The sequence below is a fragment of the Pongo abelii genome, chromosome 12, assembly GCF_028885655.2.
Source record: "Pongo abelii isolate AG06213 chromosome 12, NHGRI_mPonAbe1-v2.0_pri, whole genome shotgun sequence".
Classification (NCBI taxonomy): domain Eukaryota; kingdom Metazoa; phylum Chordata; class Mammalia; order Primates; family Hominidae; genus Pongo; species Pongo abelii.
Genome location: NC_071997.2, coordinates 111,764,867 through 111,783,006, shown reverse-complemented (window position 1 = coordinate 111,783,006; position 18,140 = coordinate 111,764,867). Strand labels below are relative to the sequence as shown.

Here is an 18,140-nt window from a genome sequence, read left to right as displayed (position 1 = left end):
CTTTAATTATAAAATATTTAATTACAAATACTTTAATAATAAAATAATTATAAATACTTTAATTATAAAATATTTAATTATAAAAAACACAATTACCTCATCTTTTTAAATATTTTTGCAAAATATTTCCCTCCACAATTTCTCCGTTACCATTTTTATTCTGTTGCTTAAATCACACTATATGTTCTAGAGGTTTTGCTGTGCCAGAACATTTGCATCAATGCCCTCGTTTCACTGTTTTTCAATACAAATGAGACACATTGAGTGGTATGATACACAATAAAGACTCCATTTATTTGTTCCTCCTCCCCCAAGTTTAGCAAAATAACTCAGATCCTGATTTTCTTTAACTTGCAAAAAATGTCATCCTTCTGAGTTCAGAGACCTTCAGAGCCCTGGTGCCACCTTTGGTGCAGGTCCAGTTCATATGTGCTTCTGCTTATAGTCTACTGCCTAATGCAGGGCTGGCTCACTGTATGGTTTTATCAATATAGGCAGTTTGAATTTTTTCTGTGCTATGTGAAAGTTCAATTGGAAAAGAAGAATAAATGAAGATTGCTTTTAAAAAATTAGAGGATGATAGTAAGTTCTCCTGGAGCAAGCTTCATGTAGGGGTTCATGACCGCGGTTGATTGCAGCTTTTTCAGTAACTCCGTGATGTATATCAGAAATGTGTGGTAGTTTTGAATGGACAGGTCAATCAATCTTTTGGATTCAGCAATAAATTTTTCATAGTAATCAGAGAGTTGGTCTGAAAAATCTTGCAGTTTATATCTAAACTGCTGGTGGCAATCAGAAATTATTTCCTTCGTCGCAATGGCCTGGCTTTTAATTATTTCCTGAGCAGTGGTAGAAAGCTCTGCAATCTTCTCTTTCCCTTTTCCATCTGGATCGGTAAGGATGCTAAGATATTCCTGAATATTTCTGTGCAGAAATTCCTCAACTTGACTTGAGAGTTGGGAAGTAAAGTCAGAGGCACTGACAATATATTCGGAATGGAAGTCCTTAAGAGCAACTAACAGGTTCTTGATCAGACTGACTATCTTTTCTTCAAGTTCATAATATTTCACTGTCCAGCCAACTATACTTGGATCAAAATATTCTTCACGAAGGGCCATAATGTATTGATGGATCTGCTGTAACTCTTGGGAAGCTTCCTGAAGCTCATTTTGAATAAATTCATTGAACTTACGAAGATTAAGGCATAGGTTTTCTTTCAACAATTTAAAAACATATGGGATATAATCTTTGAAGATTGTGTTGATCTCATCTTGGATATAATTAATAAGATAAGTAAATTTCATCTCCTTCAGCTGTTTAATGTTATCTTCTATTAGTTGGAAAATGAATTGTAAAAGGTCCTGAAGATTACGTAGCACCTCTGTGGAATTGAGAGACTGAATGGCTTTAAATACCTCTTGGGCTTCTTTTGATAAATCTTTCAACAGTTCCCTATACATTGAAATTACATCTATTAGTTTATGTCTCCTTAACTCGAAAGGAAGTGTAATCACTAGGTCTTGGAAATAGGAAAACAGTATTTCTGAACCATTATGGACTTTCGAATATACCTGGGACAGTACTGTCCCTACCTCCCTTATGAACATAGTGCAAAGTTCCTCCCTAGTGTATGTCCCAGGTTTCCCCGGAAACTGGAATCTGGGGAAGTTCAGAAAATCGATGAGTGAGTCAATCAGATGCTTGACTTTCATATGGAATTCTTGAGTAACTCGTACCAAGCCATCAAACACCTTATCTTTGAGTCCCTGGAAACTGGCTTGGCCTTCCTGAGTCAACAGTTCCTGGTACAGATTCTGGGCCTTGTCCTTCCACTCTTGGTAGGTCCCAGTGGTGCCACTGGCTGCTTTCTGGAACCGCATGTCGATATCATCAATTTGCCTAATGGCCCCTTGATAAACCCATTCAGCATTGTTCTGCAGATTTCTTCTCAGCTTTGAAGACGCTTCTGTCAGGGTGAGCCCTGTGTGTTCCCAGTGGTACTTGTTGACATAATCATAAAAGGCCCTTGTGGCCTTGGGCACGTTGTCTTTCAGAGAGGTTAGCAAGCCAGAAGCTGCCTCTTCTTCCCAATTAACTTTGATCTGAGTTTCCTCATCAGATTCCCGGACCCTCAACTCAGTTTTGAATATGGTGAGTTTTTTATCTGGAGAGGACTAAATAGAGAAAAAACAAAAAAAAAAAAACAAAAAAAAAAAACAAACATGTTTTCAATTACTCCAATTACATAATATAGTACACTAAAACTTCATTAGCAGTTAAAAATAAAGATCAGAGGATCTTTCATATACCGAAAGGGATTTATCTTTCATATGTCAGTTCATGTGTTTGTTTTATGGTTAAATAAGTCTACTGTTGTTAATTTCTCTTTATCACATGCCCCAGAAAGGATTAAAAAAAAAAAAAAACGCTTGCTGTTTGGCATTTGCATTGTGACACTTAACATTAAAGCCTTCCTAGGACTGAAAACTGGAAGAGGAGGAGGGGGAAGAGAAAGAAGAGGAGAGAGAAGAAGAGTCAGGAAATGACAGATAGGGAAAGAAGAAATAGCAAAAAAGGCAAGTTGGAACCCACCCTGCAGAGACCCAGAATCCCAATATCAGTACGCATTCTCCAAGCCCATGACAAACTTTTAGTAACAGTAATAGAACCATGTTTGGTCTTCTCCTCTGGTAACGTCACCCTTGATTTGGCCCTGGCAGAGCTTGTAAATGACATGAGAGGAATTTGATGTATCTCATCTAGCAATTCTATTGTGGGGAAGAATTTCAAAGTTTTAAATACTACAGAAACCAGCACTCTCTGAAAAATATACCCTGCCTATGGCTGAGCTTGCCTATGATTTAGATGATGAGGTATAACCCTCATCTTCCTGATTTTGCCCAGAATTAATAAATAATAGTGCTGATAGGATGTCATGTGTGCATCTAAAAATTAAAATCAATCAAGGACTCATTGTAATACTTTCTAGAGAATATTTCCTCAGAGAAGAAGTTGCTTACCGCCTGTCTTTCACCTAGTTTGGGGAATCTCTGAATGAATATTTGGTCCTGAATTAAATGTATCTGCCCCAATTCTCCACTCGCTCTTGGGGGTGTGTCACTCATTAGGCGGTGTTTACCTGAGGGCTGTAGTAGAAGTTCCATTTAGAAAAGTCATCATCTTCATCCATATCCATGCCCACGGTGCCTATGGCTGGGGAGGCTGCTGAGGTGGAGATGCCTTTCTTGTCTTTCTGGTAGCGCAGATGGAGATCAGTGAACGCTGGGCTTTTGATGTTGAGGTGCACTTTTCCTTCCCATCCCCTGAAAGCAGAAAAACAGATGAGTCATCACGAAAGGGGTATGGAGATGATGAAAATCACCATGCATTTTCAAAAGGGATAAGGTTTCAATAAAAGCTCCATACTGAAGTCCTTCATATTTGCCATCTTCTTCATATTCTGTGCTGAAGTCACGGTGTGCAAATGTTCCTTTAGTCTTAGAGGCTAACATACCATCTTCGATTTTGTGTGTTCCCACAACTGTATAGGAGAGATTTTGTATTTTATTAGATTCACAACAGTAGGACGTAGGTGTTTTCATTGTGAAAACTGGGAGAATTCTATCCTAACCAGATACTTCACTTATGTTTAAAATATGCAATGTACGGCTCACAGTTGTTTTAAAATAAATAGTTAAAAGACATTGTTAGTCCCAAAATAATTACAGAAAAATTCATTTTCTTTAAAGCTGTTTGTCTTGAATGGCACTAGATTTTCTACAGTTTGGTTTTTATGTGTAGGGTATACATGTATCTCTTTTCTTACTTAAAATTTTGTGATATTGAGTAATTGTACCTCTACTCACAACTAAATACATAATTATTTACTCATAACCCTTGTTGAAAATATACAGTATCTAGGAGAGGAGGCAGGCTATTTCTTACCATTTAGTTCATATTTCAGGAACTGTACAGTTGAGCTGCATGTGGAATCCAGGACTGTTTCAACATGATCTGCTTTGTTTTTCAAACTGGCACTCCAAGTGGCATTATACAGGGGAGAGTCTACCTCAAAGTGTGCAGTCAGTGCTTGAAAGGAAGGAATGACAATTCCAGCAGGTACAGAGAACTTAATGGAGGGAATCTCAATGGTCTTCTCAGGCACGATGATGGTGGGCAACTCAAAGTCTGTGATCTTGTTGGCCACCGCATTTAGATCCAAAGCAGCAATGCCAACTGAAACACTTTTTGGAAGCGTGAACTGGGACACAGTTAACTGAGATTCAGGCACGGTTATCTCAAAAAAGGGAATCAAGGAGTCTTCTGGTTGAGAATATTTTGTTAACACATCAACTTCAGGGAATTTTACCTCAGGGAGTGTTGGTAGGTTGAGGGCAAATGATGAAGTTCTCAGCTTCTTATAGATTTTTATTTCTCTGAAGTCAAGTTTGTAGGATGGAACCTGAAGATCTGTAAATGGGACATGGAACGTAGGCATGACAAGAACTGAATTTAGATCATTTAGTTTCAGCCCAGGAATAATGAATTTATCAGCCAAAACTTTTACAGGGATGGAGAATGAATAGCCATTGGGGTTTTTGGTGTACACAAAGGCAGTTGAAACACGAAGATGCTGTCTCCTACCAATGCTGGTGGTTACATCCAGCTTTAGGAAGTCCCATAAGCTCTTGTCATAGACTGGTAGGATGATATTTTTGAGGAACCTTAGGTGTCCTTCTAAGGATCCTACAATGTCAAGGTGTGCCTTTTCTTGGTCATTGGAAAGCTCGACATGGCTCTGGAAAGACCCAGAATGAATCCGGACTTCATTTTTCCATCTGATCTTCTGGTTCTTAGTGTTAGCGTTCAGGGCCACTTCCTGGCCAAGGTGGGGGAAATCAAGGAAGGAACTGGGCTGACTTGCATGGACCTGAACAAGAGCTGACATTTCCCATGGAGAGAGCTCCAGGGTGGCTTTGCTTGTGTGTTCTCCGTTTGTGAAAAAGAGGCCCTCTAGCTGTAAGTGGTTTTTCATACTGTGCTCCCAGAGGGAATATATGCGTTGGAGTGTGGCTTCTCCAGCAAAATTTTCTTTTACTTCAAGGTTCCAGGTATCATCAATTTTGGAAGTGCCCTGCAGCTTCACTGAAGACCGTGTGCTCTTGGAATTCAAGTAAGTGTTGGCCTCACTAGCAATAGTTCCTGAATATTCCCGAGAAAGAACCGAACCCTTGACATCTCCTTTGGTAGATGACTCAATGGAAAAGTAAGAGGTGAGGCTTTCCAAGCTGAGCTTGTGGTCAACTGCTCCTTTAGCGGTAGAGTACAGCATTGAAGAATTGAAATCATACTTAAATTCCATGGAGGAAGAGACAGTAGGTTTTGACTTGGTATTTCCATTAAGTTCTTGCTTGAAATTCATTCTCAAAATTGGAATTTGGGCTTTTGCGGTTGTTGCCACTGACGCTTCCATATTTTTCTTGGTTAAGCTCACAGTACTATTATGACTACCCTCCACAAATTTGTTGCTCAGAGACAGAGCTGTGGCTAACTTCAATCCCCTTTTTCTTGTCAATCTTGTGGTGCCCTCTAATTTGTACTGCAGTGTGTCAATGACAGATGAAGATGAAGAAAGGAGATGAGCAACAATATCTGACTGGTTAAAAAGTTCAGCATTGGTATTCAGTGTGATGACACTTGATTTAAAGGAGAAATCATAGGTAATATTGCCCATGGCAGGAATAAAAATATGGCTTATGGTACACAATTCCTTGAAATCTGGAAGAGAAACCTTGAGATTTCTAGGGACATGAAGGACTGGCAGCTCTAAGGATGGCAGCATTAATGTGTATGAAGGCACACGGATATCAGAACCTAGGATGGTGAAACTAGGCATGCTGACTGCTTTTGGGAACACATAGCCGAATGCCGACATCTCTATGGTGAATGGAGACACTTCAACATTGACAACTGGAACAGTGTATCCAGGAATTTGAAAGGTCTTGGGGAGCTCGTCGTGAGATTTTTCAGCTTTGTACTTATCAAACTTAATTTTTGTTTCATTATAGGATTTGGTGACATAATCTAATGCATTGTTTCTGGCTTTTTCAAAATGCCTGTCAAAGGATTTGATGCTCTGACTGATAAACTCATAAAGCACAGCCAAAGGATTTGTGATGGAATGCCTGTGTTTGTTTTTCTTATACTGAGCTTTTACACTTAAATCAAATGATTGCTTTGTTGTTTTCAAGAATTCCTTCAAGCCTGTTTTTTCCCATAGAGAGAAATCTTTCAGTGGAGGAGTTGTGATTATTGTGTAAGGTAGACGCATTTCAGGAATTGTTAAAGGAATGTTTAAGAAATCCAGATTTGCTTCTCCATTTATTCCTACATGGGCCTCCATAATGTTCTCGTTGTTTCCAGCAGAGAAATTTTGGTTGTACTTATACTGATTGAACCTAGCACTTACTTGCCAACTTGCTTGCTGGGCACTGGGACTCAGAAACAGTGCATAGTTATTCAGGAAGTCTATCTTCCCTGTTAACTTTAATGGAAAACTAACTTTCAAATTCCCTTCATTGTTTGTGGATGCCGTGATCTCAAATGGCTGGGCTGAAAAGAAAAGAGAATTTTTCAAACTTCCAATAACCTTTCCATTTAAATGAGCATCATGCCTCCCAGTAAACTCTGCCTTCCCTTCTCCAAACAATGCTGTGCCTTTAGCAGTTAGAACACTGCGGCCCACATGCTGGGAATCAACTTGTGATTGAATTTCAAGTTTAGAAAAGTTGAGGGAGCCAGATTCATAAACCAAGTTTTGGTTTACTCTTAGGTGTTTGCTATTGATCTTATTGGACAGTCCAAAGGAAGTAAGGGGTCCTTCTATGGTGAAACTAATTTGTGATTCATGTGTTCCCTCATCTGAGAATCTGGGGCAGGCCCATTTCCATGACCCTTTTCCAGAAGAAGTCCATGTTATGTGGCCAGCTTCCAACAGTGTCTTGATCTCATTGCGCAGGTCAGCCTGACTAGAGAAGTCCAGTTTGGGGATGTTCAATTTGTGGAAGTATTTAGTGTTGCTATCCAGGGTAAGCCGATTGTTTATCTTGACAATCACTCCATTACTAAGCTCCAGTGTATTTTTTTCTGTGTGTAAACTTGCCACTGTGTTTGATTTTCCCTCAATAGCATTTCCAAAAAACAGCATTTCACTCCCATGCTCTGTTCTCAGGTACTTGCTGGAGAACTTCACAGACTCCTTCAGAGCCAGCGGATTAATCTTAGGGTTTGAGAGTTGTGCATTTGCTTGAAAATCAAAATTGAGAACTTCTAATTTGGACTCTCCTTTGGCAGTGATGGAAGCTGCGATACCTGCTTCGTTCGCTGAGGTGGTTCCATTCCCTATGTCAGCATTTGCATCTAATGTGAAAAGAGGAGATTGGATTTTCAAAATACTGTACAGCTTGCCAAAAGTAGGTACTTCAATTGTGTGTGAGATGTGGGGAAGCTGGAATTCTGGTATGTGAAGGTCAGGAACTTGAAAATCATTAAGGTTGAGATTTGGGATTATGAATTCTGGAATTGCGATTTCTGGTAAATGGAAGTCTGGCAGGGTGATTCTCATTAGAGGAAAGTCCTCCACCTTCAGATCCCTGAGATATACATCTGGAACGGGCCACTGCAGCTCACTGTTCAGCATCTGGTCAATGGTTCTGATGATCTTTACTTTTATTTCTACAAAGTCAATTGTAAAGGAAGGAATGTGGAAGGTGTTAAAGATGGTAAATTCTGGTGTGGAAAACCTGGATGGGATTTTTATATTTTTTAACTCTTTGAAGTTTATCTGAACTGACGGAATCCTCAAATCTGTTAGGGGGACTATAAAATCAGGTGTCTGGAAGGTAGCTTTCTGAAGAGCCTGAAGACTGACTTCAAAGGCAGGCATGGTCCCAAGGATGGTCTTGATTTCAGGAACAGTGAACCCTTGCTCTACCAATGCTTTCACACGTTTAGCCCAATCTTGGATAGAATACTGCTCTGCAAAGTCAGTAAGGTTCTTAGCAGCAAGAGTCCACCAATCAGAAATGTAAGTGACAAGTGTGCTATAAACCTGGCCTACCAGAGACAGGTATCGTTGAAGTTCCTGCTGAATGTCCATTTGATACATTCGGTCTCGTGTATCTTCTAGGGTCTCTCGGAATTTGGCCTTCATGTGAGCCAAAGATGCTGAACTTAAAGCCTCCTGTAACCAATCGATGATTAAGGTTATTTTGGTGTCCTGTAGGCTTTCCAGATACACTGCAACTGTGGCCTTGGTTTCCTCTAAAAACAATTTTAATGCTTCAGCTTTTTGTGGTAGTTCCAGAGCCTGAATTTCACCATTGAGTCTCTGAGTCACCTCACGGATTTTGTTATTGGTTTCATCTACAAACTGGTGGTAATCAAATGACTTTAATTTCTTTATCAACATGTCAAGGAATTTGTTAACATCTTCAATGAACGTTTTAAAAGATAATTCATTAAGCTGCTTGACAGCATCATCAATAAATCCAACCAATTTCTCAAAGTAATCTTTTATCTTAACTTGTTGTAGGACATTGCTTAGCTTCTGAATAGTCTCCTTCAACTTGTATTGGTGGGCCAACTCTACTAATTTATCCATTAAAACCTGGATTTGTTGGTCTACTTCATACCTCTCGATTAACTCATGGACTTTGGCTCTGAAGGCACTGATTTTCTCAGCTACTTCAAAATCTCCAATAAGATTTATAACAAAGTGTTTGACATGCTCAAGAATGTCATTTATTCTTTCAAATGAAATTGTAGTTCCCAATTGATCTAAAAGCACTCTAACATCAATAGCCTCAACGTGTTGTTTTAACTTTCCAGCTAGGTGCTGGATGTCTATATTCTGTATGTGTCTCTTAAGCTGCTGCAGTTTTTCTTGTATCTGGATTCTGATTTGGTACTTAGTATCCACATTTTGAATCCAGGATGCAGTACTACTTCCACTTTTGTTAAAATCAATATTTTCAATAAACAAATGTAGATCATGGACTGTTTTTACTAAATTTACACGGATATGATAGTGCTCATCAAGACTTTTTAATTTTTCAATGATTTCATCAATAATATTAGCAATAGCTATTTTCAAATCATGTAAATCATAATTGTCTTTAATATACTGATCAAATTGTATCATATATGTCTGCAGTTGAGATAGTTTTTCATTAAAGTTGATTTTGGCATCATCTAATGCAATTTGTATATCATTTTCTGTAATTCTATACTTTTTTGTGAGAGCAGTCAGTTTCTCCTTGGCACGTGAAACTTGTCTCTCCCAATTGAATGAATTCAGATAATCATTAGCTTGCTGTGGGAGTTTTCCCAGGGCTGCTCTGTATTTTCTTACAAATTGATCAATATTGATGTGCTTCAGGTCTCTCTGTATGTTTTCCAGTACAACTATAATGGTTTGTTGATTCCTCTCAAAATATTCTTGCAAGGTCTCAAAAAATGGGAGGTTAATGGCGTGAACATCTTGGTTTTTATCATACTTTACAAAAGCAACAATTGTAAATTCTTGGGGCTTCTCAACGGCATCTCTCATCTCTAAAGCATCAATGATATTGATGGGCTCACTGAGTAAAAGTGGCACTTTAATTGGGGAGTCTAGTAGAGTTAGGTCAGCCAGGGTTCGTCCACTAAGCTCCACACCAATTTTGTCTTTAGTGTTGTAAGCATCCAAGTCCTGGCTGTATTCATTGTTGTTAAATTGGGTCTTGAGTTTCCAGGTGCCTGTCTGCTCAGCTGGAGTAAGCAGGGCACTGACTTTGTGTTCAAGAGCTGCACTGATGCTTTTCCTAGACACGAGATGATGACTTGTGGAGCCTTTGTAATCATGAGAGAAAGTAAATGCCAGAGGTTCTGCTTTCAACAGGAATTTGCTATACAGCTGCCCAGTATGTTCTCCCCAGAGAGCGAGTTTCCCATTGCCATTTGTATGTGCATCGATGGTCATGGTAAATGGGGCCATTACAGAACGGAAGACATTGCTGAAATGCAGTGAGTCTGAATTATAGTTTGTGCTCATGTCAATGGCTGAAGCCAGCCCAGCGATGTCTGTGTTGAGCCGATGGCTAAACTCCACACCCTGAACCTTAGCAACAGTGTCTGCTTTATAGCTTGCTGATAAGGCAGCAGAAGAGATGGCATAGATGTGTTTTATTTCATTATTTTGGTAGGCTCCTTTTAGGTTACCAGCCACATGCAGCTTCAGGGGTTCTAGCCGTAGTTTCCCATTGTTGGTGAGATCCAGAGCATTGTATTTCAGGTCACTGTTTAAAGTAGTTACCAGAGAATAGGGCTGTAGCTGTAGATTAACAGTTTGCTTATAAAATTTGTCAGAGCTGTAAATGTTGTCAAGTTTTGAAGAGAAGTCCAGTGATAAGCCTGCAATGTTCAGACTGTTTGTGTGGTCAAATTTCATTTCAGCATATGAGCCCATCATGTCGTTTGAGAGCTTAAGTCCTTCTTGACTGATCTTGAAGTTGAAAATGTTTTTGCTGTCAACACCCAGAATCATGGCCTGATAAGCACTTCCCAGTGATAGCTCTGTAAGGGCGGCTTTCCCATCCAGACTGAATTTTGCATTGTGTTCCCTGAAGCGGCCATTTGTTGTCAATTTCATAGATGCCCCAGAGAGGCCAAGCTCTGCATTCAGCTCATTCTCCAGCACCAGGAGACTATACTTCAAGTTGGTCGTTGCACTGGTAGATATTCCATCTTGGCCAATCCTTAGTGTCGCCTTGTGAGCGCCACTATTAATTTTGTCAGTGCCCAAGATGTCAGCATTTAACTCAAGACCATGGGAATTTAGTGATCCAGAAAGCAGGCTGAAGAACCTCAGTGACTCATAATCAGCCTGATATTCAGAACGCAGCAGCGCATTTTGCTTAGAGAAGGTCATATCCATCTTGTTAGAAGTGGCAAAGTTCTTATACTTCCCATTGGTGTCAGATTTTAAAGTCAGCTCGTAGTTCTCATACTTCAGGGAAGCAGTATTTTTAATGATGCCACTTTGCAGATCAGAGGTGGAGGTGAGGGAGAGGGTTCCATCTTCATATCTTCCTGTTATCTGGTTGGTGCCTTGGAGGTAGGAGGAATTAAACCTCAGGTTGGACTCTCCATTGAGCCGGCCAGTGTTAGGATCCCTCTGACAAGACAGGCCATATGTGCCTTTAGCATAGAATGAAGAGACTCTGAACTGCCCATCAATCTTGACTTCTTTGACAAACAAATGCTGTTTCTTTTTGGAGTCCAAATGAACTGAAGCAGACATCTGTGGTCCCCAGGAACTAGATGCATCGAATGTTAGTAAACCTTTTGAGACTGGGTTGTTTCCAAGTTTTTCTACATGACTGAATTTGATATTCGAATCTAGAAATTTGTGGCGTAGAGACCCATCACATGATAGTGTGAACGTATTCTTGTGGTCATATGTTGTTTCTCCAGATCCTAACATAAAAATGAAAAGACATTGTTTAAATTAAGCAGTACATTTCCAGAGCAATCTCTATGTTGAAAGTCTTTCAATAATAAAGCCCCATTTTTCTGGGCCAATTGTGCAATAGACTCCTCCATCTGTAATGCAAAGATAAAATCTGATAGCAAAAGGCATTCCTCCAGGAAGCCTTGCCTGACCACCACAGGCTTTGTTTAGGTTCCGTTGCTGAGTGCTTCCACTCTACCTTATACTTATGTACTACACTTTATCATAGCACCTCTCACACTGAATTATAATTGCTGGCTTATCTGTCTACTTTCTGTTACTGCCTACTAGAATATTTAATACATGTGATATGTTTAATAAATATTTCTATTTGTTGAATAAAATAAAAGACTTCCAAGTAGCAAGGAAGAATATCTGCTAGAAAGCCAAAGTCCTTTCCTCCCTGGAGGAGGCTCTCCTCTTAGAGCCTGCCATGAACTAGCCCTGTGCACCCTTTACCTGAGCATAGCTCACCTTGCACATTGTAGGAAAGCAGGTCAACCACAGAGTCAGCCTTCATGTGGTAACGAGCCTGAAGGCTGAAATGGTCTGTGCTGGTGTTGCCACCACTGTAGGAGGCGGACCAGTTGTACAAGTTGCTGTAGACATTCGTGGAGAGGTCTAGAACACCCAGGAGAGGCACTTGCAGTTGATACAACTTGGGAATGGTAAAAGTAGGGACTTGGAACTCTCGAGATGGCAGATGGAATCCCACAGACTTGAAGTGGAGGGCTGGTGTCCTAACAGTCTCTAACATCTTTAGATCTCTGGAGGATTTGCCACCAAAAGGCAAAGGAATCTCAATTTTCAAACTGTTCTTGTTCAAGGTATATTTGACCCGGCCATCGCTGAAATGAACAACAAAGACAACATCCCCACAGTCAGACATCAGTCATTCAAAGTTCTCTGCCTATGACCTTCACAGCAATATTGTACTTTCCCCATTCCCAAAGCCACTCTGCACTTTTCCTTGTGCTACTCCTATGCCTGGACCCCTTTGCTTTTACCTCCACCTGTCAAACACTCAAATCCTGGCAAAGCTCTTCTAAGAGCCACTCCTTATCATTACCATCCCACCTAAGTCATAGCCAATTTGTCTCATTCTTACAGTTACATGGTCCCTTGCACCCTTCTCAAAGAGCATGTCATAATTTTGCTTATATAATTAATTATTTCTCATTTGTTGATGTCTCCATGGTATCTTCTTGAAAGAAAGGACTATACCTTACCCAGTTTCTATCTTCTCACTGTACCTAGTCTAACATTTTGCACATAGGAGATACTTGATACAAATTTGCTAAACTGAATTGAGGCAACTTGATTTGTGGAAAGAACATAGGTATGGAAGTCAGTAAGCCTGGGTTAAAGTATTTTCTCAGAATGCTGCCTCCATTTAGTGCTCAATGGCTGTTCTGACTCTCTGTAGCTTAACAGCAAGCCTGTAGTCAGTAACGCCTCTAGCCATTCTGAATTCTTCACAGTCAGAGGGAGAATTTGCTTATAACAGGTTGTACTGAATAAAGTATCTTAGGGTGAAAGTACCAGAATCCTCTAATGACTTTCTTAGATTCTTCCTGACAGGGTTGGCATTCTCATGTTTACGAATGCAAAGATGCCACAGTGTTTGTGCTATAGTTATTAATCTCCTTAAAATGCTTAAATTATTTCCTTTAAAAATTTAAATTAAAAAAATGTCTAAATCATGCTATGTAAAATCTTTCATTTACTTTGCGTGGTTCAAGAAGCTTTGCCGGTTTCTTCTTTTACCTTTTTAAGAAGAGGTTTTCTGGGATGTGGAAGTCTGGCAATCCCATGTTCTGGAGGTTGAACTCCTTCAGGCTATTGAGGTGGTCTTGCAAAGTCTGGGTATAAGGAAGACTCCCAGATGCCTTCTGAAGCCATGAGTTCATTGCCTACAAAATGACAGGAGATTTTTAAGGTAATGGACTTGGATGAGCCTCAAAGAGCAATGAACATTAGGCAAAAATACAGATTTGACAAGTTAATTATTAAGCAGGACAATGCACTGAAAGTTAAAAATAAATAACAGAAAATTATGAATCTTCATTGCCAGTCACTGATTACTGTCCATATTTATAAAAGGAATGTCTAACATAGTCAGCCTCGCAGCTAGTGTCCTGAAGCTTCCTTTGATACCACTAGGCAAAGAACTGTTCTACTTAGTAGCATCTCTTTGATACGTATCACATTCAGCTTTGTGTAACTGGGTAACTACACATGTGTGAAAGTTTTTTTTCCCCCCAAGAATTCCCTGGGGGGCAGGAAGCATGCCTCATACATCTTTGGAAACCTTCCTACACCTAGCTCAGAGTTGAGGATGTAATTAGCACTTATACCCATGTATTTATTGACTGGCAGACTCATACTTACAACTATTAATTTGGAACCCATGTGCCGGAAAGTCATGTCTGTTTGAGGGACTCTGTGATCCAGGAGTCTATTAGCATACATATGCAAGCTCTTAGGATAATCGTAGAGATCCACAGGGAAATTTGAAGTCATTTTTTTGGTATCTACATTGGTGCCTGTGTTCCATTCAAATTCAATCTTCTCTTCATCTGAAAATACATAGGAAATAGTTGTGAATGGTACTAGGTCAGCCTGTAACCACAGGTCTCAACACCTGCATTACTTTGGAAGTGCTCACACAGGGGAAGAGACACATACCATAACGCCATGCCACCCTCTTGGAAACTGTGGAGCCATAAGCTGTAGCAGATGAGTCCATTTGGAGAAGCAGTTTGGCAGGCAACCAGTGGGCGAGGATCTCACTTCTGGCTTCTGCTTGCAAACGGGGTATGGAAATAACACCCTTGATTTTTCTTTCTTCCTTTGTGTCACAACTATGGTAAAAAAATCAGTTGGTACCAATGATTTTGTCCTTTCAAAGGAGATATGCAGGATTAAACAGAAGTTCCATTTGTGGTGATCAAAACCAGATACAAGGATGGTTCAGAGGAACAGCCACAGATCAAACTCATCAACTTCTAAAGCCAACATTCAGCACAAATTAAGGACTTTGCAAGCAGGTTTAGGAGAAAGAGAAGTTTTTTGAAAACTGTTTGAATCCTGCTCTGCTATTTACTAGCTCTATGACTTTGACCAAATGATTTAACCCCTCTGAACTACCATTTCCTTATCCATGAAACAGGAAAACTCACAGTGACTTCGCAGTTTATTGTGAGGACCGAGATAATTTCTTTAAAGCACCCAGCACTGTGCTTGATACATGAATAGTAAGTGCCTGATAAATGGTAGGAAAATCCTACTGGACATGCGCAGAGGGTTAAAATGTTGAGAGCTTGGCCAGGCGCAGTGGCTCACACCGGTAATCCCAGCACTTTGGGAGGCCAAGGCGGGTGGATCACGAGGTCAGGAGATTGAGACCATCCTGGCCAATATGGTGAAACCCTGTCTCTACTAAAAATACAAAAATTAGCTGGGTGTGGTGGCACGCACCTATAGTTCCAGCTCCTTGGGAGGCTTAAGCAGGAGAATCACTTGAACTCGGGAGGCAGAGGTTGCAGTGAGCCGAGATTGTGCCACTGCACTCCACTCTAGCCTGGTGACAGAGTGAGACTCCATCTCAAAAAAAAAAAAAAATTATTGAGGGTTCTATCTGCCACTCTGATTGTAGACTAGGGGAGAACATGGCTTGGTCAGGTATAAAGTGGAAGAGGAATAATGAAAAGAACCACCCAGGCCTGCAGTGCAGGTCAGATGACACTCAGCCTTCTTTACCTTAGGTGGCCCATGAGGGCGACCTCAGTAATTTTCTTGTTCTGAATGTCCAGGGTGAGTCTGTAAGACGTTTTGCCCTCAGTAGATTCATCATTAACCCTGAGGATTGTTCCGAGGTCAACGTCAAAATCCGGAATTTGGACTTCACTGGACAAGGTCATACTCTGCCGATTATATTTGAATGTCATGGTAGCCTCAGTCTGCTTCGCACCTGGATGAGTGTATAAGAGAATCAAGACATGTGTGGTAAGAAGCTATGTTTTGGGCCCAGTGCGGTGGCTCACACCTGTAATCCCAGAACTTTGGGGGGCCAAGGCGGGCAGATCACGAGGTCAGGAGATCAAGACCATTCTGGCTAACATGGTGAATCCCCATCTCTACTAAAAATACAAAAAATTAGCCGGGCGCGTTGGTGGGTGCCTGTAGTCCCAGCTACTCAGGAGGCTGAGGCAGGAGAATGGCATGAACCCGGGAGGCGGGGCTTGCAGTGAGCCGAGATGGCGCCACTGCACTGCAGCCTGGGCGAAAGAGCGAGACTCTGTCTCAAAAAAATAAATAAATAAATAAAAATAAAAATAAATAAATAAATAAAGAAGCTATGTTTTGGAAGGAAAGAGAGGAAAATGTAGAGAAACTCCAAGGAATCAATGTGCTTAAACAAAAACACAGTTCAGGATTTTACTGAATTTTTTTTTCTCATTAAACTTTTTTAATGGGTCTCATTTACTGATAATTTTAAACTCAGTTGTGTTCATGTATGCAAGTCTTTATGGATTGCCTGTTATGAGCCTATTGTGTGCTGGGCACTGCTCTTGGTACTGGGGAGTCCTTGCTTTCATGGGGCTTACCTTCTAGTGCGGGAGGTGTACAGGCAATAAACAAGTAACTTGCTCATGTCAGATGGTAATGAATGTTATGAAGAAGAGTAAAACTGGATACAAGGATAAAAGAAAGGGATAGAAGAAGTGTTATTTCATACTTGGTGGTCAGAGAAGTTCTCTCTGATAAGGGCACATGTGGGCAGAGATCAGAATGAAGAGAGGTTGGAGCTATGCTGAGTTCTGGGAGGAGCACATTCCAGGCAGAGGGTAAGGAATGCAAAGGCCCTGAAATGGGGAGCACTTAGCTTATGGTCCATTTTATATCCTTCGTAAAACAATGTTTACCAAACACCATTTCCCCAGCATGCCCTGCTCCTCCAGTGCTTTCTATCATGGGATTTTCCTCCTAGTTTAATTTTGTGATATGCTATCCGTATATAAAAATTTTTCCAAAGTGAACACCTAAATGTGTCCCATTCCCTAAAACCTGCTCCTCCAGTAGCCCTTTCCATCTCAATAAATGGAAGCTCCATTTTTCAGTTGCCCAGGCCAAAAACCTTAGGTTTGTCCTCATTCCCCTTTTCCTCTTACACTCAACATCCACTGTATCAGCAAATCTTGTCAGCCTAATCTTCAAAATATGGCCAGAATCCATCCCCTTCTCATATCTCCTCTGCCATTGCCCTAATCCAAAACAACACTGATTCCTGCCTGGATTATTGTGATAACCTACATATTAGTTTCTCTGCCCTTGTCTCCCCATAGCATTTTCTCAACATAAACATAAATCAAATCATGAGGACTCCCCAGTGGCTTTCGTTTAATTCATAGAAAAAGCCAAAGTTCTTACCATGGCCTATGAGATTATCCTTCCTTCACCTCTCCATATCTCTCTGTCCTCATCTTCTACCTCTTTTCTCCCTGGTCTTTCTGCTCCAGCCATACTGGCTTCCTTCCTTTCCTTGAAACATGGCAGTAGTGTGTCAGCCTCAGGGCCTTTGTACTTGCCGGTCTCTCTGCCTGTAACAGTCTTACCACACAGCTTCTCCTCTTATTTCTGTTAGGTCTCCTTATGCTCACTTTACCAGGGAGACTTTCCCTTATTATTCCGAATGCACTGCTTTCCCTGCCCTTCTTCCTCCCTCCTACTCCTAGCCCTCCCTAGACCAGTCTATGCTCTGTTTTCCTCCTCAGTACTGATCTGATATTCCAAATATTAACTTGTTTGGTTGTTCACTGTAACTTCCATGAAGGCAGAGACTCCATTGTTCACTGTTCTAGCCCCAGGTCTTAGAATAGGCCTGCCCCTTATTGGGTACTCAGTTAACCTATTTGTTAAATAGGTTAAATTACATGTGTTCTCCTCATGAATTCTGAACCTGAGACTGTGAGCAGAGATGAGGCAGCTGTGTTTTGAATACTCACCTTCTGCTTGAGTTACAAACTTCAGGGTATCCACCAAGGCTCTGTCCTCTCTCTGGAGCTCATAGGTTGCACTGACAGAATACTGCTCAATCTCTCCTGTAGGCCTCAGTTCCAGCTCTAATCTAAAGGTGTTACAATGAAGACAGTGCATAATGTTACAGCTTTCAAGGATGGTGATTATGTTCCCAAAACAATTCAGCCTCAAATGCAACAAAAATATGGTCCTTATTTTAACATTGTCTCTTGCCCTTAACTAAGATGATCTTTTTGATCCCTCAGTCCTACAAGAACCCAAGGCAAGGGCAGACACCAGGATTCCCAAGACTTTGGACAAGCAGAGCAGGAGTTGGCTGGTTGTTTCAGCAAAGCTGAGAACAAGCACTGGAACTTGGGGGCTGAAGACAGGGAGCCGCCTAAGTACAGTGAAGGCTTCAAGCACATTGGTGGGCTCCAGGAAGCTCATAGCAATGGGTGTGGAGGCTCAGAAACATGGACACTGAATTAGGAGCAAATTGGGATCTGTGCTGTGATCTCATCCCGTGCACAAGGAAGCAAAAGGGGACACCCAACGTGTTGGCCAG

General features: G+C 40.8%; 1 protein-coding gene across 1 annotated transcript in view; it reads right to left on the bottom strand.

Moving 5' to 3' along the window:
* Positions 1 to 266: 266 nt before the first annotated feature.
* Positions 267 to 18,140, bottom strand: part of APOB (apolipoprotein B) — a 42,262-nt gene continuing 24,388 nt past the window's right edge. The window contains exons 20-29 of the mRNA XM_024242617.2: positions 17,560 to 17,681; positions 15,314 to 15,524; positions 14,240 to 14,415; positions 13,943 to 14,130; positions 13,319 to 13,464; positions 12,026 to 12,399; positions 3,946 to 11,517; positions 3,427 to 3,541; positions 3,140 to 3,323; positions 267 to 2,174 (exon numbers count right to left, since the gene is read on the bottom strand). Of these exons, the coding sequence (XP_024098385.2) occupies positions 570 to 2,174; positions 3,140 to 3,323; positions 3,427 to 3,541; positions 3,946 to 11,517; positions 12,026 to 12,399; positions 13,319 to 13,464; positions 13,943 to 14,130; positions 14,240 to 14,415; positions 15,314 to 15,524; positions 17,560 to 17,681 (10,693 nt within the window). The 3' untranslated portion in view covers positions 267 to 569. The remainder of the gene's footprint in view (positions 2,175 to 3,139; positions 3,324 to 3,426; positions 3,542 to 3,945; positions 11,518 to 12,025; positions 12,400 to 13,318; positions 13,465 to 13,942; positions 14,131 to 14,239; positions 14,416 to 15,313; positions 15,525 to 17,559; positions 17,682 to 18,140) is intronic.